This window comes from Simochromis diagramma, unplaced genomic scaffold (assembly GCF_900408965.1).
Source record: "Simochromis diagramma unplaced genomic scaffold, fSimDia1.1 OVJJ01000426.1, whole genome shotgun sequence".
NCBI lineage: Eukaryota > Metazoa > Chordata > Actinopteri > Cichliformes > Cichlidae > Simochromis > Simochromis diagramma.
Window position 1 is genome coordinate 2911443 of NW_024387170.1, and position 20818 is coordinate 2932260.

At 42.1% G+C, this 20818-nt stretch overlaps 1 protein-coding gene across 2 annotated transcripts in view; it reads left to right on the plus strand.

Moving 5' to 3' along the window:
• The window catches only part of galcb (galactosylceramidase b), a 53755-nt gene extending 34639 nt beyond the window's left edge, over nt 1–19116 (plus strand). For both annotated transcript variants that reach the window (XM_040049144.1, XM_040049143.1), the window contains exons 14-17: nt 51–231; nt 403–566; nt 17514–17590; nt 18224–19116. In XM_040049144.1, coding sequence (XP_039905078.1) covers nt 51–231; nt 403–566; nt 17514–17590; nt 18224–18367 — 566 coding nt within the window. In that variant the 3' untranslated portion in view covers nt 18368–19116. The remainder of the gene's footprint in view (nt 1–50; nt 232–402; nt 567–17513; nt 17591–18223) is intronic.
• Nucleotides 19117–20818: the final 1702 nt, after the last annotated feature.

The following is a 20818-nucleotide window of genomic DNA, read 5'->3' on the forward strand; positions in this document are numbered from 1 at the left end:
ATGACATAAAATGTGACCTTTATTTTAAATCTGCTTCTGTGTATGTATAGGAAGCCCACCTTTTTCAGAAGCTCCATACTTTGCTGATCAGACAGGAGTGTTTGAGTACTACATTAACCTGACTGATCCTGGACCTCACGTTTTCACCTTAAGACAGGTTCTAACAGAAAGGCCCATCACATGGGCAACGGATGCTGATCAGACCATTAGTGTCATCGGAGACTATTACTGGTGAGTAGTCCTGTGACTACTATGATTACCTTAGTTGGGTTAGTCACTACTATCACTAACCCAACTAAAGTAATTCATGGGGTGTCTGTGGCTCAGGAGGTAGGCAGACACACACAGACACACAAAATATTTTTTTTTTTCTCCACCCTGTTACATTGTTATTTTATACAGGCAGAGCCTGACAGTGACATGTGACGTCTTCATGGAGAAGATGAATGCTGGTGGTGTGTTCATAGCAACCAGAGTGGATAAAGGGGGACAGTCAATCCGCAGTGCTAAAGGAGTCTTCTTCTGGGTGTTTGCTGATGGCACCTACAAAGTTACCAATGATCTTGGTCAGTACAATCTGTCTCTGCTCCAACCTTATATAAGAGTGATCAAAGATGTCCTACCATTAGTTAATGATTGAGTCTTAAAAAATGATCAATCTGTCTTTATTAATGGGCTGTGTACCACAGGGTTTTGATGTTCCACTAGTTAAACCATTACTTACAAAGCTATCACTTGATCCCGCTGTCTTAGCTAGTTCTAGGCCAGTCTTCAACCTTTTGAAAATTGGCCTAACATTAATATTAGATTTGTCAACTCTTTCTCAAATTTTTGAAAGAATAGTCCTAAAACAAGTAACTGATCATCTACAGAGGATTGATTTTATTAAAAATGATAATAATACATTTTATTTAAAAGGCGCCTTTCAGAACACTCAAGGACACTGTACACAGCAGAATAATAAAAGTAACATTAAAGCATGCAGTTTACGTAATCATAAAAACATAAGACATAAAACAAATATAAAATTAGAATAGTTTCAGTCAAGTTTCACAACTTATCAAAGTACGGAAACAGCATTAGTTAAGGTTGCACATCATCTCAGTACAGCGTTCCATACTGTTGCCCATTAGTGATGGGATTTCCCGCTCTTTTTAGAGATCCGGCTCTTTCGGCTCGGCTCACTAAAAAGAACCGGCTCTTCAGGTTGTTTTGTTGCTTTAATTAATTTATTATCAACAATAATATAAAATTATGCACAAAAGGAATTACTAATGTAAAAAAGTGGTTTTATTTATATATGTTTATATATAAATATATGCGGTGGCCCCTAGAGACAAAGCACGTGCAAACTCTAAAGCATATACAAACTCCAAAAAGCACGTACAAACTCCAAAACACATTTCTAGCGTTAACTGAACTTCCAAAACAGAGCTACCTAGATCACTTAAATTACACAATTGAAAGCATATGTGTATTGTTTGTGTATTTATAGACAAGCACTCACATATATTCAAATAGTTTTTTTTAAAAAAAGTTCATTTACCTGTTTCAGCTAAACGGGCTGGCCTCGTTTCACGGTGACAGAAATGCAGCTCTGTGCGGTAAGACTCGCGGTGGCGGCTTGTGTGTTTACATCAACGCGAAATGGTGCAAGAACTCTGTGCTAGTTTCTAGTTATTGCTCATCGCTGGTGGAGTTTGTGACTGTTAGATGCAGACCTTTTTATTTACCACGGGAATTCACCACGGTTTTCATTATCGGAGTGGCGCCGAACTTTCTCGGGCCATCAGAGAGGCGAAGCGCGCACACGCCCAGAGAATCCACAACCACTTCAAGGACAGTGGCGACACACGGCGCATGTGGCTGCTGAGCATCAACGGCTCCTCTGTGGAGATCGTCGACAGCACCAAATTCCTGGGCAGCCACCTGGAGAAGGACCTCGGCTGGTCCCTCAACACCAGCTCCCTGCACAAGAAAGCCCAACAGCATCTCTTCTTTCTGAGAAGACTGAGAAAGGCCCAGCTTCCACCACCGATCCTGACCACCTTCTATAGAGGAACTATCGAGAGCATCCTGAGTGGCTGCATCACTGTCTGGTTTGGGAACTGTGCCATATCGAACCGCAAGACCCTACAGCGGATAGTGGGAACAGCAGAGAAGATCATCGGGGTCTCTCTCCCCTCTATTGAGGACATCTACACCACACGCTGCATTCGCAAAGCCACCAGCATTGTGGCTGATCGGACACACCCCTCTCACACACTCTTCACACTCCTGCCATCTGGAAAAAGGTACCGAAGCATTCGGGCACAGACATCCAGACTGTGCAACAGCTTTTTTCCACAAGCCATCTGTCTCCTCAGCAAAAAGGGACTGGACTGATAAACACACACACACACACAAACATTATCACTCAGCTTAACTCAACTACCTCAAAACATTGAGACTGGACTGACTAATCAACACAAGCGCAAACACACTGACCTACACCACCAAACTATCGTACACACCAACCTGTAAATGCTCTTTTGCACAATATTATTACTGGACTTTTTGCACTAACTTCTTTACTTCCTAATTTTTGCTGCTACACTAAGGAATGTTTACTGTTCCTCCACTACCTCAACTCATCATCACAAAACCTTATTATGTTACGTTGTGTTTTTTTGTCACACTGTCACTTTGCTGCTCTTGTTTGCACATTTACACGTGCACTTTGTTGTCTGCTGTCTGTTAACAAAAAGAAAAAAAAAAAGTCTTCCTTAGATAGTTAGTTAGTTTTTGTTAATTTATGGTGTAATTTATGTTAGGTCAGTCTGTCTTGTCTCTGCTAGCCAGCTAACTAGGCCTCTTAGTTAGCTAGTTTAGTGTTTTCTGTTAATTTATGTTGTAAATTTATGTTGCATGTAGCACCTTGGTCCTGGAGGAACATTGTTTTGCTTCACTGTGTACTAACTGTATATGGTTGAAGTGACAATAAAGCCAACTTGACTTGACTTGACTTACTACCACACACCAAATCCGATTGTTGATACTTCCTGGCTTGTGTAGCCACTAGGTAACAAAAGCTCAACACTGCGCCCTAGCATCCTGGAGCACTTCTGTTGTCTTTTGTATGTGCTTCAGAGTTTGTACATGCTTCTGGGTTTTTACGTGTTTTGGAGTTTGTACGTGATTCTGAGTTTGTACGTGCTCCTGAGTTTTTTACGTGTTTTGGAGTTTGTACGTGCTTCTGAGTTTTTTTTACGTGTTTTGGAGTTTGTACGTGATTCTGAGTTTGTACATGCTTCTGGGTTTTTATGTGTTTTGGAATTTTTATGTGTTTTGGAGTTTGTACGTGCTTTGTCTCTAAGGGCCACCATAAATATACTTTATTTATTCACTCCACATAAAATGTAATAAATAAATCATATAATACAAAAACCAACTATTTACATTTTAAACTTTTAACAATTTAAATTTTCAGCTTTTTCCTTTAAACAATTTTAAAGTGAAACAACACAAAACACTGCAAACCACAACACAATTAAATATAAATTAAAATATGAAAACAAAAAGAGCTTGCATATTCTCTGTCATATGGGCCTGCATGAATAAGCTTTCTGAATCCGTTATCATCCGCAACTGAAAATAGTTGTGGATGATTACTATACCTTTCTAATGTGACGTTATTGTCCCTGGCTCTCTTTCTCTCCCGCTCTGTTCCTGTGCTACTGCAAGTGTAACTACTGCCCCTCCCCCCTCTTCCCAGCGCAAAGTACAAGCCTCGCATGCGGAGTGAAGCGGAAAAAAGGTGCGAGAGAGAGAGAGAGGGTGAGAGAAAGAAAAACAACCCCACGGCTCGCGATAAGGAGCCGGCTCGCGTCGTTCACTTCAAAGAGTCGGCTCTAAGAGCCATTTCGTTCGCGAACAACACATCACTATTGCCCATAATATTCTATTAATCAAAGTGTTTTTATTGAGTTTTCAGAAAACATATCATTCATACAGAAAAGCTCGAACTCAAGTCCTACAACACAGTGTAAGACAAAACTATACCCAGACAGAGAAAAGAGAGAAAAAATAAAAATAAAATAAAAGGGGGGGGGGGAGTTGCCAGTTATGGAGTAGACGGAAACTCATCTTCCGAATAGGAAATGAAAGGCTGCCAGACCTTAAAGAATTTCTTGGTGTTGCCCTGTATAGTAAATCTGAGATGTTCTAATTTGAGGTGTGCCATCACCTCCTCCACCCAGCGTTTATGGGATGGCGGTGTTGCCTTTATCCAGTTGAATAGAATCAATCTCCTAGCCAACAATGAGGTGAATGCTATTGCCTTCCTCTGAGAGGCTGTTAGTTGAGTTTCCCTCAGTGCCACACCAAAGATGGCTGTCAGAGGCATTGGTTCCATATCTTTATTATAAATGAATGAGAATGTTCTAAAGATGTTAGCCCAAAAGTCTTTCAGCCTGGAACAAGACCAGAACATGTGGCATAAGTTGGCTGGCACCTGTTTACATCTGGGGCAGGTCGGATCGGCCCCCTGGTACATTCTTGCCAGTTTCTCCCTTGACAAGTGGAGTCTGTGTAACACCTTGAACTGTATCAATCCGTGTCTTACACATACAGAAGCAGAGTGTACTAGATCTACAGCCCCTCCCAGTCAACCTCTGAAATGTCCAGCCCCAATTCTTCCTCCCATTTCCTTCTTACATTGTCCAGGGAGGGGGAAGCCACATTCTGAATATTTGCATATAGCGTGGAGATTGTCCCCTTAGCAGTCGGATCTGTGTCCATCAGCTCGTCTATCCATCCGCTTTGTGGAAGCTCGAGGGAGGGGCTGAATGACTTTTTCACAAAGTCCCGAACCTGGAAATATCTAAAGTAATTAGTCTTGGAGGAGATTCCATAGTCCTTTTCCAGTTGAGCAGCAGACATAAAAGTACCATTTTTAAAAAGATGTTTGACACATTCCACCCCAGCTCTATGCCATTCCCTAAAGGCTGTTCCCCCGAGGGCTGGGGGAAACAAGTGATTTCCATAGATGGGAGCAGATAGGAGGGCGTTTCTGTTTTTAAAATGTGATCTGAATTGAGTCCAAATTTTCAAAGAATTAGATGCCACCGGGTTGTTTGTGTAAAGATGTTTGCTCAAGGGTAGAGGAGCGCAGACCAGGGAGCGCAGGGACACTGGGCTAGAGACATACCTTTCCATATGAACCCATATTGGGGTTTCATCCTCATCTAACTCTTTGACCCAAAATAACAACTTATGTATATTAGCAGCAAAATAATAGTGCATATAGTTCGGCAGAGCCAGGCCTCCCTCTTCTTTCTGTCTCTCAAGAAACTCCCTTCTTATCCTGGGGACTGTTTTTTTCCAAATAAAGGCAGACGTACATTTGTTCAATTTCTTAAAAAATTATTTAGGAATGAAAATCGGTATCGTCTGAAATAAATAGAGGAGCCGTGGCATTATATTCATTTTAACAGAATTTACCTTCCCTGCTAATGATAAGGGGAGCGATGCCCACCTTTCCATATCTAATTTTGCTTTGTCCAGTGCAACTTTAAAGTTATAGTCCAGTAAATCTTTATACTTACTAGTTACATTAACACCTAAATATGTGAATCTATCCTTATGTATTGCAAAGGGATAGGCCCGGAAAGAAAGTTTCCTCGCCTGTTTATTAATGGGGAAAAGAACACTTTTGTCTAAATTAATTTTATAGCCCGACACCCTCCCAAAATCTTTGATAATACCAAGGGCCACCGGGATACTAATGGCAGGGTTTGACAGGAAAAGGAGGAGATCGTCAGCATATAAGGACAGCCTATGGTTTTGTGTCCCCCTTTGTATCCCTACCAATTCAGCAGCCTGTCTCAGCATCATCGCAAGGGGTTCAATTGCCACATCAAAGAGCAGGGGTGACAAAGGGCACCCCTGTCTTGTTCCCCGGAATAGAGAGAAGGGTTCAGATATGATATTATTCGTTCTCACCATAGCCTGGGGGCTCGAATAAATTATTTTAATCCACGAGCAAAATGTTGGACCAAAGCCGAATCTCTCGAGGGCCGTAAATAGATAGTAATACTCTATTCTATTGAAGGCTTTGTGGGCATCTAGGGATATCACAATCTCTGGCATAATGTTATCTTCAGCAGTATATACTACATTGAACAGACGGCGGAGATTGCTGGAGAGTTGTCTACCTGCAACAAACCCTGTCTGATCAGGATGTATTATCTTACTTATAACAAGCTCAATTCTAGCTGCCAGTACTTTGGTCAGTATTTTATAATCACATCCAAGTAAACTTACTGGGCGATATGACTCACATTTAAGTGGGTCCTTATTCTTCTTAAGGAGTACAGAGATCAAGGCCTGTGACATTGTTTGGGGCAGAGCTTTTTTTTATCAAGAACTTCCTTAAATACTCTGCAAAGCAAGGGAATCAGTGCGGGAGCAAATGTTCTATAAAACTCACTTGGATACCCATCAGGGCCCGGTGCTTTTCCTGTCTTCATACTCCGAATTGCTTTGTCTATCTCCGTGGCAGATATGGGTCCCTCTAACCTATCTCTATCTGCTGCCTCTAGTGGTGGTATTTCAAGGTTTTCAAAAAAAATTCTTCACTCGGTCCCTATCATTTATTTCTGAGGTATACAAGTCCTCATAAAAAGATTTAAATTGATTGTTAATCCCCTTCTGATCTATAATTTTATTACCCACATTATCTCCTATCTCTACTATCATACCAGCAGCTGCTGATTGTTTCAGCTGGTAGCTCAGGAGTTTACCGGCGCGCTCACCATGCTCATAGAGATCTTGTCTTGACCTAAGATATGAATCCTTCTCGCGCTGACTTGTCAGAATGTCATATTCAGTCTGGAGCAAAATCCTTTTTCTATGCAGCTCCTCAAATGGAGTCATAGAATTTGCCCGGTCAACTTCTTTTATTGCTTTCATTAATTCTGTGGTACGTTTCATTCTTCTTTTCCTTTCACCAGCACTGTATGAAATGATTTGTCCGCGTATATACGCTTTTAATGATTTCCATAAAGTGCCACTGCTTATATCAGGAGTATCATTAAGATCCAAGAAAAAAACTATTTGCGAATTGATGAATTCTTTAAAATCATCATCAGCCAACAATCTACTATTAAGACGCACATCCTCTGAGGTGGTGTATAGTCAGGGAATTTAAGTTTCAGTGTGACCGGGCTATGGTCAGATAGTACTATACCAGGGTATTCTACATTCATTACCATTGGGGTCAATTTATTGTCTAACAAAAGATAATCAATTCTAGTATAAGTTTGGTGTGGCGGGGAATAAAAGGAGTATTGTCTGGTAGTCGGATTTGCATACAGCGGGGAAAATAAGTATTTGACACATCAGCATTTTCATCAGTAAGGGGATTTCTAAGTGGACTATTGACACAACATTTCCACCAGATGTTGCCATCAAGCCAAATATTGAATTCATACAAACAAATCAGAACATTGAAGTATACAAGTTGGATCATATTAAATAAAGTGCAATGACACAGGGAATAAGTATTGAACACACTTTATTTAATACTTTGTAGAAAAGCCTTTGTTGGTGATTACAGCTTCTAGACGCCTCTTGTATGGATAGACCAGTCGTCTGCATTGCTCAGGAGTGATTCTGGCCCATTCTTCCACACAAACGGTCTTTAAATCTTGAAGGTTCCTTGGGCCTCTTTTATGAACTTTAATCTTCAGTTCTCTCCATAGATTTTCTATGGGATTTAGGTCAGGTGATTGACTGGGCCATTCAAGCAACTTGATTTTCTTTCTTTGAAACCACTTCATTGTTACCTTGGCCTTGTGTTTGGGATCATTGTCTTGCTGAAATGTCCACCCTCTTTTCATTTTTAGCTTCCTGGTAGATGGCAGCAGATTTTTATCCAGAATGTCCCGGTACATCTCTCCATTCATCCTGCCTTCAATAATATGAAGTCTGCCAGTACCCCTTGCTGAAAAGCAGCCCCAAACCATGATGCTACCACCCCCAAACTTAACTGTTGGTATGGTGTTCTTGGGGTGGTGAGCAGTGCCATTCCTTCTCCAAACATGGTGTGTAGAATGGCTGCCAAAAAGTTCAATTTTGCTTTCATCTGACCATACTATAGTCTCCCAATAATCCACAGGCTTCTCCAAATGCTGTTGCGCAAATTTTAACCGAGCCTTGACATGCTTTTTGTTCAGCAATGGAGTCTTGCGTGGTGAGCGTGCATGGATGCCATGGCGGTTCAGTGCATTGCTTATAGTTTTCTTTGAAACAACAGTACCTGCTGATGCAAGGTCTTCCTGAAGTTCTGTCCGAGTGGTTCTTGGCTCTTGGAGAACTCTCCTGATTATTCTTTGGACTCCTCGGACAGGGATCTTGCGTGGAGCACCTGATCGTGGCAGGTTTATGGTGAACTGATGCTCCTTCCATTTCCGGATAATGGCCCCCACAGTGCTCACAGGAACATTCAGCATTCTGGAAATGCACCTATAACCATTCCCATCACGATGCTTTTCAACGATAAGATTACGAAGATCTTGAGAGAGTTCTTTGCTTTTACCCATCATGAAGTCTTTCCTGTGTGCCTTCTGGGTGATGAGGAGCCTTTATAGGCCATCAATTAGGACTAAAGCAGCTGATATCAATTAGTACTGATAGGGGACAGGATTTCTCTATCAATACTGACAGATTTCAGGTGATCTCCTGGCTTTCTATGTCATTTTGCCCCTTGTTATCTTCATGTATTCAATACTTATTCCCTGTGTCATTTCACTTTATTTATTATGGTTTAACTTGTATACTTCAATGTTCTGATTTGTTTGTATGGATTCAATATTTGGCTTGATGGCAACATCTGGTGGAAATGTTGTGTCAATGGTCCACTTAGAAATCCCCTTACTGATGTAAATGCTGATGTGTCAAATACTTATTTTCCCCGCTGTATCTCCATGGATCGAATATACCATATGTTTCACAAAAGGAGTTAACGCATTGAGCAGATTTACTTAGCACACTAGGTGTTGGGCTAGAGCGGTCCAGAGTTAAATCTAGGACACAATTCAAGTCTCCCCCAAAATCAAATTATTTGTGTCCAAATTAGGTAGTAACGAAAACAAATCCTTAAAAAATTGAACATTATCCCAATTGGGTGCGTATATATTTGCCAACACTACTGGCATATTGAATAATTTCCCAGCTACAATAACGTATCGACCATGTTTGTCTTTTATGGCAGTTGTTTCTATGAATTGTACATTTCTGTGTATAAGGATGGCCACTCCTCGACTCTTACTATCAAAATTTGAATGATAGATCTGGTTGAATCCCCCCCCCTACACAGTTTGAGGTGGTCACTGTTTAACAAATGTGTCTCTTGCAAATATACTATCTCTCCTCCCTGGTCTCTTAAATATGAAAAGATCTTACTCCGTTTAGCCGGTTTGTTGATCGCCCTTACGTTCCAGCTCATCAAGTTTGTGCCCATTCCGCTCACATCCATGTTTGGTGCCATGCCAGGAGTCCACAGCCCAACATGTCCACTACGCTCCTATGTCGTCCACTATCTGGATCACATCCTGAAGGTCTGGCAGCAAGAACAGAAAAAATAAAGGGACGGTGTCTGGGAAAAAACGGGGAAACAACACACACACACATACAAAAGTAACACACAACACATTGCATATATGAACATGAACCCAAACACAGTGCTCTTTAACAAGCACTCTCGTGGCCAACCGGTCCACCATCTCCTACACCCCAAGCCTACCGTGTGCGGCTCCGTGCAAAATATCCCATGGTTCTAAAAATATAATATCACCCTCTAATCTACCCACCTCCTAAAAGGAGGGGGAAAAAAAAAACAGTAGGGGGAGCTTGTAGCAAAAAGATCTTTGAAAATAAAATCCAGTAATACAAAAATAACGTGTAAGTAGTATAAAGCAGGGCCACATCATTTCTTAAACAAAATATTCAAATATAAAACAATAAAATGAGGTGGTACTTTACCAATATTGCAAAATCTAATCACCAATATCTTTCCTGAGACTAAGTCCTTACACCAGTGTAGCCCTTATACTTAGCCAAACTCAGACCAGCCCATATACTTCACCCGGGAGTCAGCGTCTTCTTGATGAACTCCATGGCGTCTTTTGGGGTCTCGAAGGTTTTCGTTTGTCCCCCTTCTGGTGTAATCACCAGCGTTGCCGGATAACGGAGCCCATATCTGACCCCCCCCCGCAGGTATGCAGGAGGCTCCTTGCTTCTTTGAAGGCTGCTCTCTTGTTGTTTACTTCCTGGGTGTAGTCTGGGAAGATGTGAATCCGTCCACTCCGACCTTCTGGCGTTCTCTCCATTTCCCTCGCCTTCTTCAGTATCTCCTCCTTCTCTATATAGTAGTGGCATCTCACCACGAACGCTCTCGGTGGAGCCCCGGCTCCGTCTCGTCTCGCGCCGAGTGTTCGGTGTGCTCGGTCAAGCGTCTGTGTCACTGATAGCCCCAGTTTTTCTTTCAGCAGTCCAGCTATGAACTCCGGCGGCTTCTTGCCTGTCTCAGCCCCTTCTCTTACCCCCACGATGCGTATGTTGTTGCGTCGCGATCTCGCCTCGAGGTCTTCACTACGTCTCCTCAGCTTCAGCATCTCCTTCTCCATTTCTTTCAGTTTCGTCTCCATGCTGGTTATACTGTCAGACTGGTCGTTCAGCGTGTCATCCACTTCTTTTTTCCGCGCTTCCATCTCGTTAGCCAGACTGATGGACGTCTCGCTTATCAGCCTCACCTCCTCACGTAGCAACTCAAACTGAGCTTTAGTGTTATCTTCCACACTCTTAGCCCACTTTTCCATCTCGGCTTTGGACTCTTTTCTTCCTTTTTCTATTTCCTCTTTGCATCTCATGATCTCGGTTTTTGTCTCCTCTCTGTATTTTGTAATCCCAGCATTCGTTTTTTTTTTTTTATCTCTGACATCATGTCTTGAGCCCACTGAGGCATGTTGTCGACGTGTGCTGGGCTAGCATTGGCTTTGCTAGCTGCGGCGGCAGGGTTGCTATCCGCATGCAACTTTTCTACGCCGGCACGGGTCTGTCGGTTGGACATTTTCGGTCATAAATTGCCCCGTGAGCACCCTCGTTCACTCCAAAGCACGAATCGTATTAAACGAGCTTCCTCAAAATGGTAGCAAACTGGCGATATCACTATTTTGACTACCTTTACACGGAGCCTCTGCACGCATGTCTTCACACGGCGAAGCACATCCGGAAAGCCGCCCATAATATTCTATTACAGCAGTTAAAGCATGTCGTCCCTCTCTGAAACAGCAGGATGGGTGTTGGTGTCCCTGTTTTGTTGGTCAAAGCGGGCAAAAAACTGGTTTAGGGTGTCAGGTAAGGTGATGTCCGGGGAGTTTGTTTGTGTGCGACTGTCCTTGTAGCCAGTGAGTGTCTTGATCCCCTGCCACATGTTTCTGGAATTGTTTGTGTTAAAGTGTTCCTTGATGCACTGTTTGTATTTCCACTTGGCTTCTTTTATGCGTTTAAGCAGAGATTGGCGTGCCTCTTTGTTGGTCTCCTGATCTGAAGGCACTGTCCCATGCTCTTAGTAGGGCTCGCACCTCACTGTTGAGCCATGGCTTCTGGTTCGGGAACACTTTAACAGTCTTTGTTGTTGTTACACTCTCGCTACAGAAGTTGATGAATGAGAGTACAGCAGATGTGTGGCCCCACAAGTCTGATCCTTCTGCAAATGCACGCCAATTCATGTTATCAAAACAGTTTTGTAGGGCAGTGGTGGCTTCCATGGTCTACTCTCGTACTGTTTTTACAGATGGTTTTTTGTCTTTGAGTTAGAGGTTTAAAGGGAGGGATCAGGGACAGAGAGAGATGGTCTGAGAGTCCAAGATGAGGCAGTGGGGTGGCTTTGTAAGCATCTGGGATGTTGGTGTAGACCTGGTCAAGTGTGTTGTTTTCGCTTGTTGGGAAGCTCAAGTTTTTAAAGAATCCAGGCAGGACAGATTTCAGGTTTGCATGGTTAAAATCTCCTGCCATGGTCACAGCGCAGTCCGGGTGCGTTGTTAGCTGTTTATTAATGGAGCGCTGGAGTAGCTCCATGGCTGACTGCACTGCAGTGGTTTGAATTACATTCATCTAATACAGGGATTGCAGAATTATTAGGCAAGTTGTATTTTTGAGGAATAATTTTATTATTGAACAACAACCATGTTCTCAATGAACCCAAAAAAACTCATTAATATCAAAGCTGAATGTTTTTGGAAGTAGTTTGTAGTTTGTTTTTAGTTTTAGCTATTTCAGGGGGATATCTGTGTGTGCAGGTGACTATTACTGTGCATAATTATTAGGCAATTAACAAAAAACAAATATATACCCATTTCAATTATTTATTTTTACCAGTGAAACCAATATAACATCTCCACATTCACAAATATACATTTCTGACATTCAAAAACAAAACAAAAACAAATCAGCGACCAATATAGCCACCTTTCTTTGCAAGGACACTCAAAAGCCTGCCATCCATGGATTCTGTCAGTGTTTTGATCTGTTCACCATCAACATTGCGTGCAGCAGCAACCACAGCCTCCCAGACACTGTTCAGAGAGGTGTACTGTTTTCCCTCCTTGTAAATCTCACATTTGATGATGGACCACAGGTTCTCAATGGGGTTCAGATCAGGTGAACAAGGTGGCCATGTCATTAGTTTTTCTTCTTTTATACCCTTTCTTGTCAGCCACGCTGTGGAGTACTTGGACGCGTGTGATGGAGCATTGTCCTGCATGAACATCATGTTTTTCTTGAAGGATGCAGACTTCTTCCTGTACCACTGCTTGAAGGTGTCTTCCAGAAACTGGCAGTAGGACTGGGAGTTGAGCTTGACTCCATCCTCAACCCGAAAAGGCCCCACAAGCTCATCTTTGATGATACCAGCCCAAACCAGTACTCCACCTCCACCTTGCTGGCGTCTGAGTCGGACTGGAGCTCTCTGCCCTTTACCAATCCAGCCACGGGCCCATCAAGACTCACTCTCATTTCATCAGTCCATAAAACCTTAGAAAAACCAGTCTTGAGTAGGGATGGGTATTGATAAGATTTTCACAATTCCGATTCCATTTTCGATTCTGTTTAACGATTCGATTCTTTATCGATTCTCTTATCGATTCTTTTTTTAAAAAAAGGAGATCACTAAGGTCGAATAGCTTAGAACTTTGTTTTATATCTTCTCTTTGAACAAGATAGAAATTTAGGAGTAGCATGGGGTGTCACAATTGTAAATCTAAAATAATAAAATAAATATTCATCTGTAGCGATAACAAAGTATAACATAAATTATTCTGTAGCAATTACGCAAGAATATCCAGTAATGTCCCTGCCTACAATTAAACACATTCACTTACTGAAAATCGGGGACATCTGCTGTGGCAAATGGGTTCAAGCCTTTTACCACAAACTTAGTCACTGCTCGGTGACATTTGTCTATCCTGGCCTGAAAGGAGACGCTACCGGTAGACTGCAGTGAGAACTGCCAGCATCTGAGCCAGCCAGACTCTGTCTGTCTCTCTCATCATGGTCACTAAATGCACAGTAATGGCAGGTTTTGTAATAAGGCAGATCGCGCTAACATAATATGCACTGTTAGGTGATTATTTACCTGCTGCATTAATGGGAGAGGACGTGCAAACGTTACCGCTGCTGCTGGGCTGAGATTCACGAGTCCGGAGCGGAATTAAAAACACGACATTCATTTAAGGTTATCGTGTGTTTTGTGAGCAAATGCTTTTGCATATTCGTAGTGTTTCCTCCCTTAAATGAAATATCTACTTTGCAAGTATTGCAAGTTGCCCTGTTGTCATCCGTTCTCGTAAAGTTCTAACCAAACTTTTGAGCGTTTAAGCCGCTTAGGCGCCGTGTTTCCTGCCAGGTAAATGATGCTCCGCAACGTGGTGATGTCATTAGGGGCGACTGGAATCGATAAGGGAATCGTTTGCAAAAATGGCAAACAATGCCAAGGAATTGAAACAGTGGGAACCGGTTCTCAACAAGAACCGGTTTTCGATACCCATCCCTAGTCTTGAGATATTTCTTGTCCCAGTCTTGACGTTTCAGCTTGTGTGTCTTGTTCAGTGGTGGTCGTCTTTCAGCCTTTCTTACCTTGGCCATGTCTCTGAGTATTGCACACCTTGTGCTTTTGGGCACTCCAGTGATGTTGCAGCTCTGAAATATGGCCAAACTGGTGGCAAGTGGCATCTTGGCAGCTGCACGCTTGACTTTTCTCAGTTCATGGGCAGTTATTTTGCTCCTTGGTTTTTCCACACGCTTCTTGCGACCCTGTTGACTATTTTGAATGAAACGCTTGATTGTTCGATGATCACGCTTCAGAAGCTTTGCAATTTTGAGACTACTGCATCCCTCTGCAAGATATCTCACTATTTTTGACTTTTCTGAGCCTGTTGTTATGGCCCGTCTAGGCGCAGCCAGACCACAACATAAAGGGTGATCCATCCCCGTCCAACCCCAAGCAGCACGTCACACACTTAATACTTTGTGACGGTGATTTATTTACAATAAGTGCAGTTAAACAAAGGAAGGGAGCATATCATAACTTCAGGGTGAACCCAAGGCCAAAACAACAAACAAAAAGTAACCTATCTCAGGGATAAACACAACTTACCTACTCAAAAGAACTAAACCAAACGACAATCACTTTCCTCCCTGCCTAACAAAAACAGGAGAAAACTGATCAACCAAAAAGGCGGTCCACCCCTACATGCTCTTACATTAACATAATATTTGACACAGTGAACGGTCTGCCGGTTGGGTTGGGCCGAGGATGAATGAATTGGCAGTCCCTGGCGGTCTCTTCTTATCCGCTGCCTCCCAGTCCTCAGCCAATCGGTGTGAGCCATCCACCCTGGATGCACCAATCCCGGAGGAGCACCTGGACACTCAAATTCACACACAATTACGGTCACAGTCGTAACACTGTCAAGTCCTTCTTTTGACCCATTTTGCCAAAGGAAAGGACGTTGCCTAATAATTATGCACACCTGATATAGGGTGTTGATGTCATTAGACCACACCCCTTCTCATTACAGAGATGCACATCACCTAATATGCTTAATTGGTAGTAGGCTTTCGAGCCTATACAGCTTGGAGTAAGACAACATGCATGAAGAGGATGATGTGGACAAAATACTCATTTGCCTAATAATTCTGCACTCCCTGTAGACTCCAATTTTTCCTGTTAAGGAGTCGTCTTCTTCATACAGTAAGGTTAATTATGGAGTTCCACAGGGCTCTATGCTTAGGCTAATTGTATGTACATTATGCTTGCTTTCTTTAGGAAGTGTCATTAGAAGGCATATCATACATTTTCAGTACTATAGAGTAGGGCTGCACTATTTTGAATAAAATGAGAATCACGATTTTTTTTTGCTTAGAATTGAGATCACGATTCTCTCACAATTTTCTTTTCCAGTATAAATATTTCTTGTGCTTATTAACTGCACATCAACTTCGGAACAGTTGAGACTGAACATAACAACAATAAATAAACATAAAAACAACAAATGTCTCACATTTTGTCGTTGCCGCAAAACGTTGTACTGCTTGAAATTCCGTCTCCACCGTTGCTCGACACTGTGTGTATAGAGCAGGTAGTGCAACAATAGAAAAATAGTTGCGGGACGGCACTGTGTAGCGTTTGTCTAGGGTGTTGATCATTTTCCTAAATGCCTCGTTTTGCACAGTGTTGATGGGAGCCATATCTTTGGTCAGGTGATAAGTAATAGCCTCCGTAATTTCTTTGTGCCTGCGGGAGTTCGACGGGTATAGGGAAGCGCTGTATAAGGTTCCCGTTATTGATGTTTTGTTATGGCAAATGCAGATGGACCCATGAAGCAGAACGCACGGAGGCAGAGTTGCGGTGAAGACAGTTTATTTACAGTGAGGGGGAGGTATTTACAAGGACAAAATATATACAACAGTGTATGAATGGGGACGCGGAGCCAGGATGTGCAGGTGACGAAAACACACACAGGTAGTGCACTCGATCTAAAAAAGGAGAGGGACGAGAATTAGGAGGGTCTTGCCCGATAACCAAGAAAAGCTTAAAGTAAACTTTGCAGAGAGTTGGAGAGCTTACTTGATACTGTTTGATGCCAAAACCTCCAGATGAAAAAACAAACCAGTCGAGGCAAAATCCTAGGGCGCAAACAAAACTCCTTACAGTCATCAAAAATAATCCAAGGGCTCCAGCAGGCAGGGGCAGAATTTCAGACGCTCCAAAAAAACGCCAATACTCCGACACTAGTCTTCTGTCAGGTAGCTCCTAAAGAACACTTCTGAGGAAAGCATCTGATGAGTAACAGGTGTGCCAGGTTCAGTGACTCACTGCCCCGCCTACCTATACAAAAAGGGAGGCACCAAAAAACACATACAGACAAAAACACCACATAACCAGAACCCAACTCCTAACATGTTTGGGTGGTTGACCGGGATGGATTTTCTCCAGTCACTTTCTCGTCATCCCTGACGTGCTCTCGGTTGTTTTTTCCCTGCCACTTTTAGCAGCCAGCTTCTGTATCACGTGGTATAAGGCTCCGCCCTTGTCATTTGTTGAGCAGGAAGAGTGAGCGCTTGTTTTCATGCAGATTATGTCCCGGATCAAAATGCGGTACAATTGTCGTCGTCCTTTTTCTTTTTTTTAAAAAAATCGTTGTTATTTGGAAATGAGATTGCACATAAGTATGAATTGAGATCGCGATTTTCTAACGATTAATCGTGCAGCTCTACTATAGAGATGATACCCTGCTTTATCTTTCCATGAAGCCAGATGACACACCAATATAGTTAAACTGCAGGAATGTCTAAAAGACATAACGAGTTGGATGACCCCTAATTTCCTGCTTCTGAATTCAGATAAAACTGAGGTTATTATAGTCGGCAACAAAAATCTTAGAAATATAGTACCTAACCAGAGGCTTACTCTGATTGGCAGTACCTTGGCCTCCAGTAACACTGTGTGGAATCTTGTAGTTGTTTCTGACCAGGGCATGTCCTTCAGTGTGCATATTAAACAAATATGTAGGACTACTTTCTTCCATTTGTGCAATATCTTTAAAATGAGAAATATCATGTCTCAGAGTGATGTTGAAATTACAGGTTCATGCATGTATTACTTTTAGGCTGGAATACTGTAATTCATTATTATCAGGATGTCCTAAAAACTCCCTGAAAAGCCTTCAGATGATCCAAAATCCTGCAGCAAGAGTACTGACAGTACTGACAAAGAAACTTGAGGCCACTGCTGTTAAGATTTGGCACTGTATAAATAAAATAGAATTGAATTGGTTCATCACACTTAACTCCAAACTGAAAACCAAAATCATCACTTATAGTCTTTTATTTCGTAGACAGTTTCTCCATAATTTCCATAGTTGGACAGTTTGTTGTTTCTGTGCCTCTCATCACTGTTCTTTTGTCAACAGTTGGCGAGACTGTACTTGCAGAGGGACAGTCTGGTACTGAGGTACATAGCTGGTACACCTTGTCACTCACTGTAAAAGTAAGTAGACACTTTTTACTATTTCTAATGTTTCTTTATACTCTCACTTCTTCCACTGTTATGATGATTAAAGGAGTTTGTAATCCAATAAACCATGTTAGGATTTGGAGATTAGATCAACTCAGATTAGCTGCTGTCATTATCAATAGTATTTTGAGTCAGCATCTAAATCACATGAGAGATTTAAGATGATGTATTAGCAAGACAGAGCAAAAAATCTGCCTTTTTCCTACTTGGATTTTATGTGGAGGTTTTTTTTTTTTTAGGTGATTTGTAGATTTGTAGGTGTGTTAATACAGTATGTCAAAATCAAGAAATAACAGACGTCACACTTGAGGTTGTACTGAAAAAAGGCAAGGTAAACAGTTTGTGATCATATATGAAGACAAAATAAAAGTGAAGGATTATAACCTTGACGACACAGTTAACTGGGGCAGTAATCAGTCCTGCTTTCTGGTAGCTGTGCAGGAACAGTCCTTTCTGGTGTAGGTTATTGTGTTGACACACTGTAACTGAACATTTCAGCAATATGCCTGTCTTGTCACAGCCACATTAATTTACGAATTAGCCTATGAAAAGTCTACCTTTTTGCACGGATTTGAAAATGTAAAGATGTTTTTCTCTTTACTGTAGGGACAGTATGCATCAGGGTCACTGAATGGATACCCTCTGTGGAAGAATGCTGTGATACTGACCCCAAAGGCTGGCTGGGCTGCCATAGGAACACGCTCATTTGAACTGGCCCAGTTTGATAACTTTGCTTTGGTGGCTGAGTGATGAATTAACTTTAAATCATGATTTACACTATGCTGAATGTCCTGATTCATTTATGGACTTGATTAGTACTTTACAGCCGATAGCTTCAAGCATAATAATGATGTTGTGTGTATAATTTTGGGCGATGTATTGACAGAAATGGGTTATAGTATTTAATTACCATGTAATTATGCATCACTGTGTTTTTTATTGGAATGATCCTGTCATATCACACCTCAGTCCTGAACAGAAATTAATGTCTTTCTACAGCTCACAGCCAACAAAACACTGGTTTAAGACCTTTCTTTGAAGAGATGCCAAGACTTCAAGATAAGGCTGGAATTGTTTTGGGGTATAACTTGTAGTGAATCGTGTGTTTGTAGCACATCAGAATCCATCACACTTGTACAGGATGTGCCTTATAGCCTGGTGTTAGAATCGAATGACCATATTAGTATTTGGTGTTAGCCGTGTAGTTGGCTTGTCACTACCATAGGAGCATCCCTCAGTTTCCTCAATGGGCTCCACCCCTCATTTGTTGCATCTGTTTTCAAAACAGCTAAGTTTCAACACACCACGCTTCTCGGAAATAATACTTAATGTCTTGGTGGTTGCCTCCATCTCCATCTTTTTATATACAGTGTATGTGGAGGAAAAAATATATCATATGGCACTGAATCCTGGAACTTTGTTTGATGTGATTGTAAATGATTTTATAGTTTGACTTTATATTGTCTTAACTGCTTTGAATAAATCAAATAGAAAGCCAACCACGAGTGTAGTGTAATCCGTGACTCCCCATTAATCATGTCTGCTCCCTACTCCCATATAGCTAACTGCACAGTCACCTGATAACCTAAGACGGCAACACAAGCACTACATTTTAATTTACATTCATTAAAATCAACTAAATTTAGGGTTACTTTCAAGTTACTCTGCAGCTATTTTCATTGAAGAACCTTACACACACAGAACAAGATGGAAAAAAAGTAGCAACAGGTGCCTCTGTTTTCTTGCAGTTTGCATAAGGCTTCATGACACAACAATAAACAAGGCAGCGTTCCCCACTAAAACGTATAATAATATTAAGAAAGCTCAGAAGCTGTTAAAAATCGTGGGATTAAAGTCAAGGATTTAGGTTTAGGTTAAGCTCCATGGGCGTAAACGAAGTTTTATTTTTTATTTGGGGTGGGCAATTTAAGGTATAAGGTTTCAAACCTATATTCAGACGTAGACAGCATATTGAGTGGGTTGTTCAGCACGTACCACATTGCATCTGGCAGATCTGCCCTTTATACTAGTAAATGGACGAACTTTATAAATTGCCTTTCTACAAAGGTATTGCTCATCATTCACACATCACTAATAACTAATAATAACTAATAACTCCAATTTCCTTGGCAGCACCTGGAAATTGGAGTTATGGCAGGCTGCACAATTTCCCCTCTGGCATTTATCATGGCAATGGAGTTGGTTATGCAGGCATCCCAGTGGGTAGTGGGATGTGAGAGACTCAAGAGTGGCCTTCGTCTTCTACCCATTAGGGCCTACGTGGATGACATGACCATCATTACAACAACAAAACCATGTACTAGGCGATTGCTACAGAAGCTCCAGGAAAACATAGAATGGGCAAAAATGGAGTTTAAGCCAAGTAAATCTTGCAGTATCTCCATCATAAAAGGAAAACTGACAGCCTAGCAATTCTATATCAGTGGAGAACCAATTCCAGCAGTCTTAGAGAAGCCCATAAAGAGCCTGGGATGGTGGTATAATGCAGACCTCAATGATACGTGGCAGCTAGAACAACTAAGGCAGATCTTGGCTGATGACCTCAAGCAGATTAACAACACTGCACTCCCAGGGAAACTGAAGCTCTGGTGCTTCCAGTTTGGGTTATTACCCAGACTACTGTGGCCGCTGACAATGTACGAGGTCTCACTCAATCATGCCAATCAACTAGAGAGGCTAGTGAGCTCCTACATTAAGAAGTGGCTCGGACTTCCCAAATGCCTCAGCAGCGTTGGACTCTACAGCGACGGGATACTGTCATTGCCTATCCCTAGCCTGGTTGAGGAGATTAAATGTGCAAAAGTAAGGCTTGAGATGTCACTCACGGGCTCCCGGGACCCCATAGTGAGAGGCACTGCTCCCACCCTAGCAACGGGGAGGAGGTGGACCGCAGCCACATCTGTGCTACAGGCGAAATCCGCTCTTCGGCACTGTGATGTGGTCACGTCCAACAGGGTAGAGGAGGATTTGGCCTTGGCGCAGTAACACCTCGGTGGCAACAGGCATCTGTAACTGATGGTGGAGGAGGTGCGTCGACAGGAGGAAACAGCCAGACATGCCAGAGCCATCGCACTGGCCAAGCAGGGTCGCTGGATGAATTGGGAGAGTATGGAAAAGAGGAAACTCTCATGGAGTGAAATCTGGGGCATGGAGTCTAATAGACTAAGTTTCATCATCTGA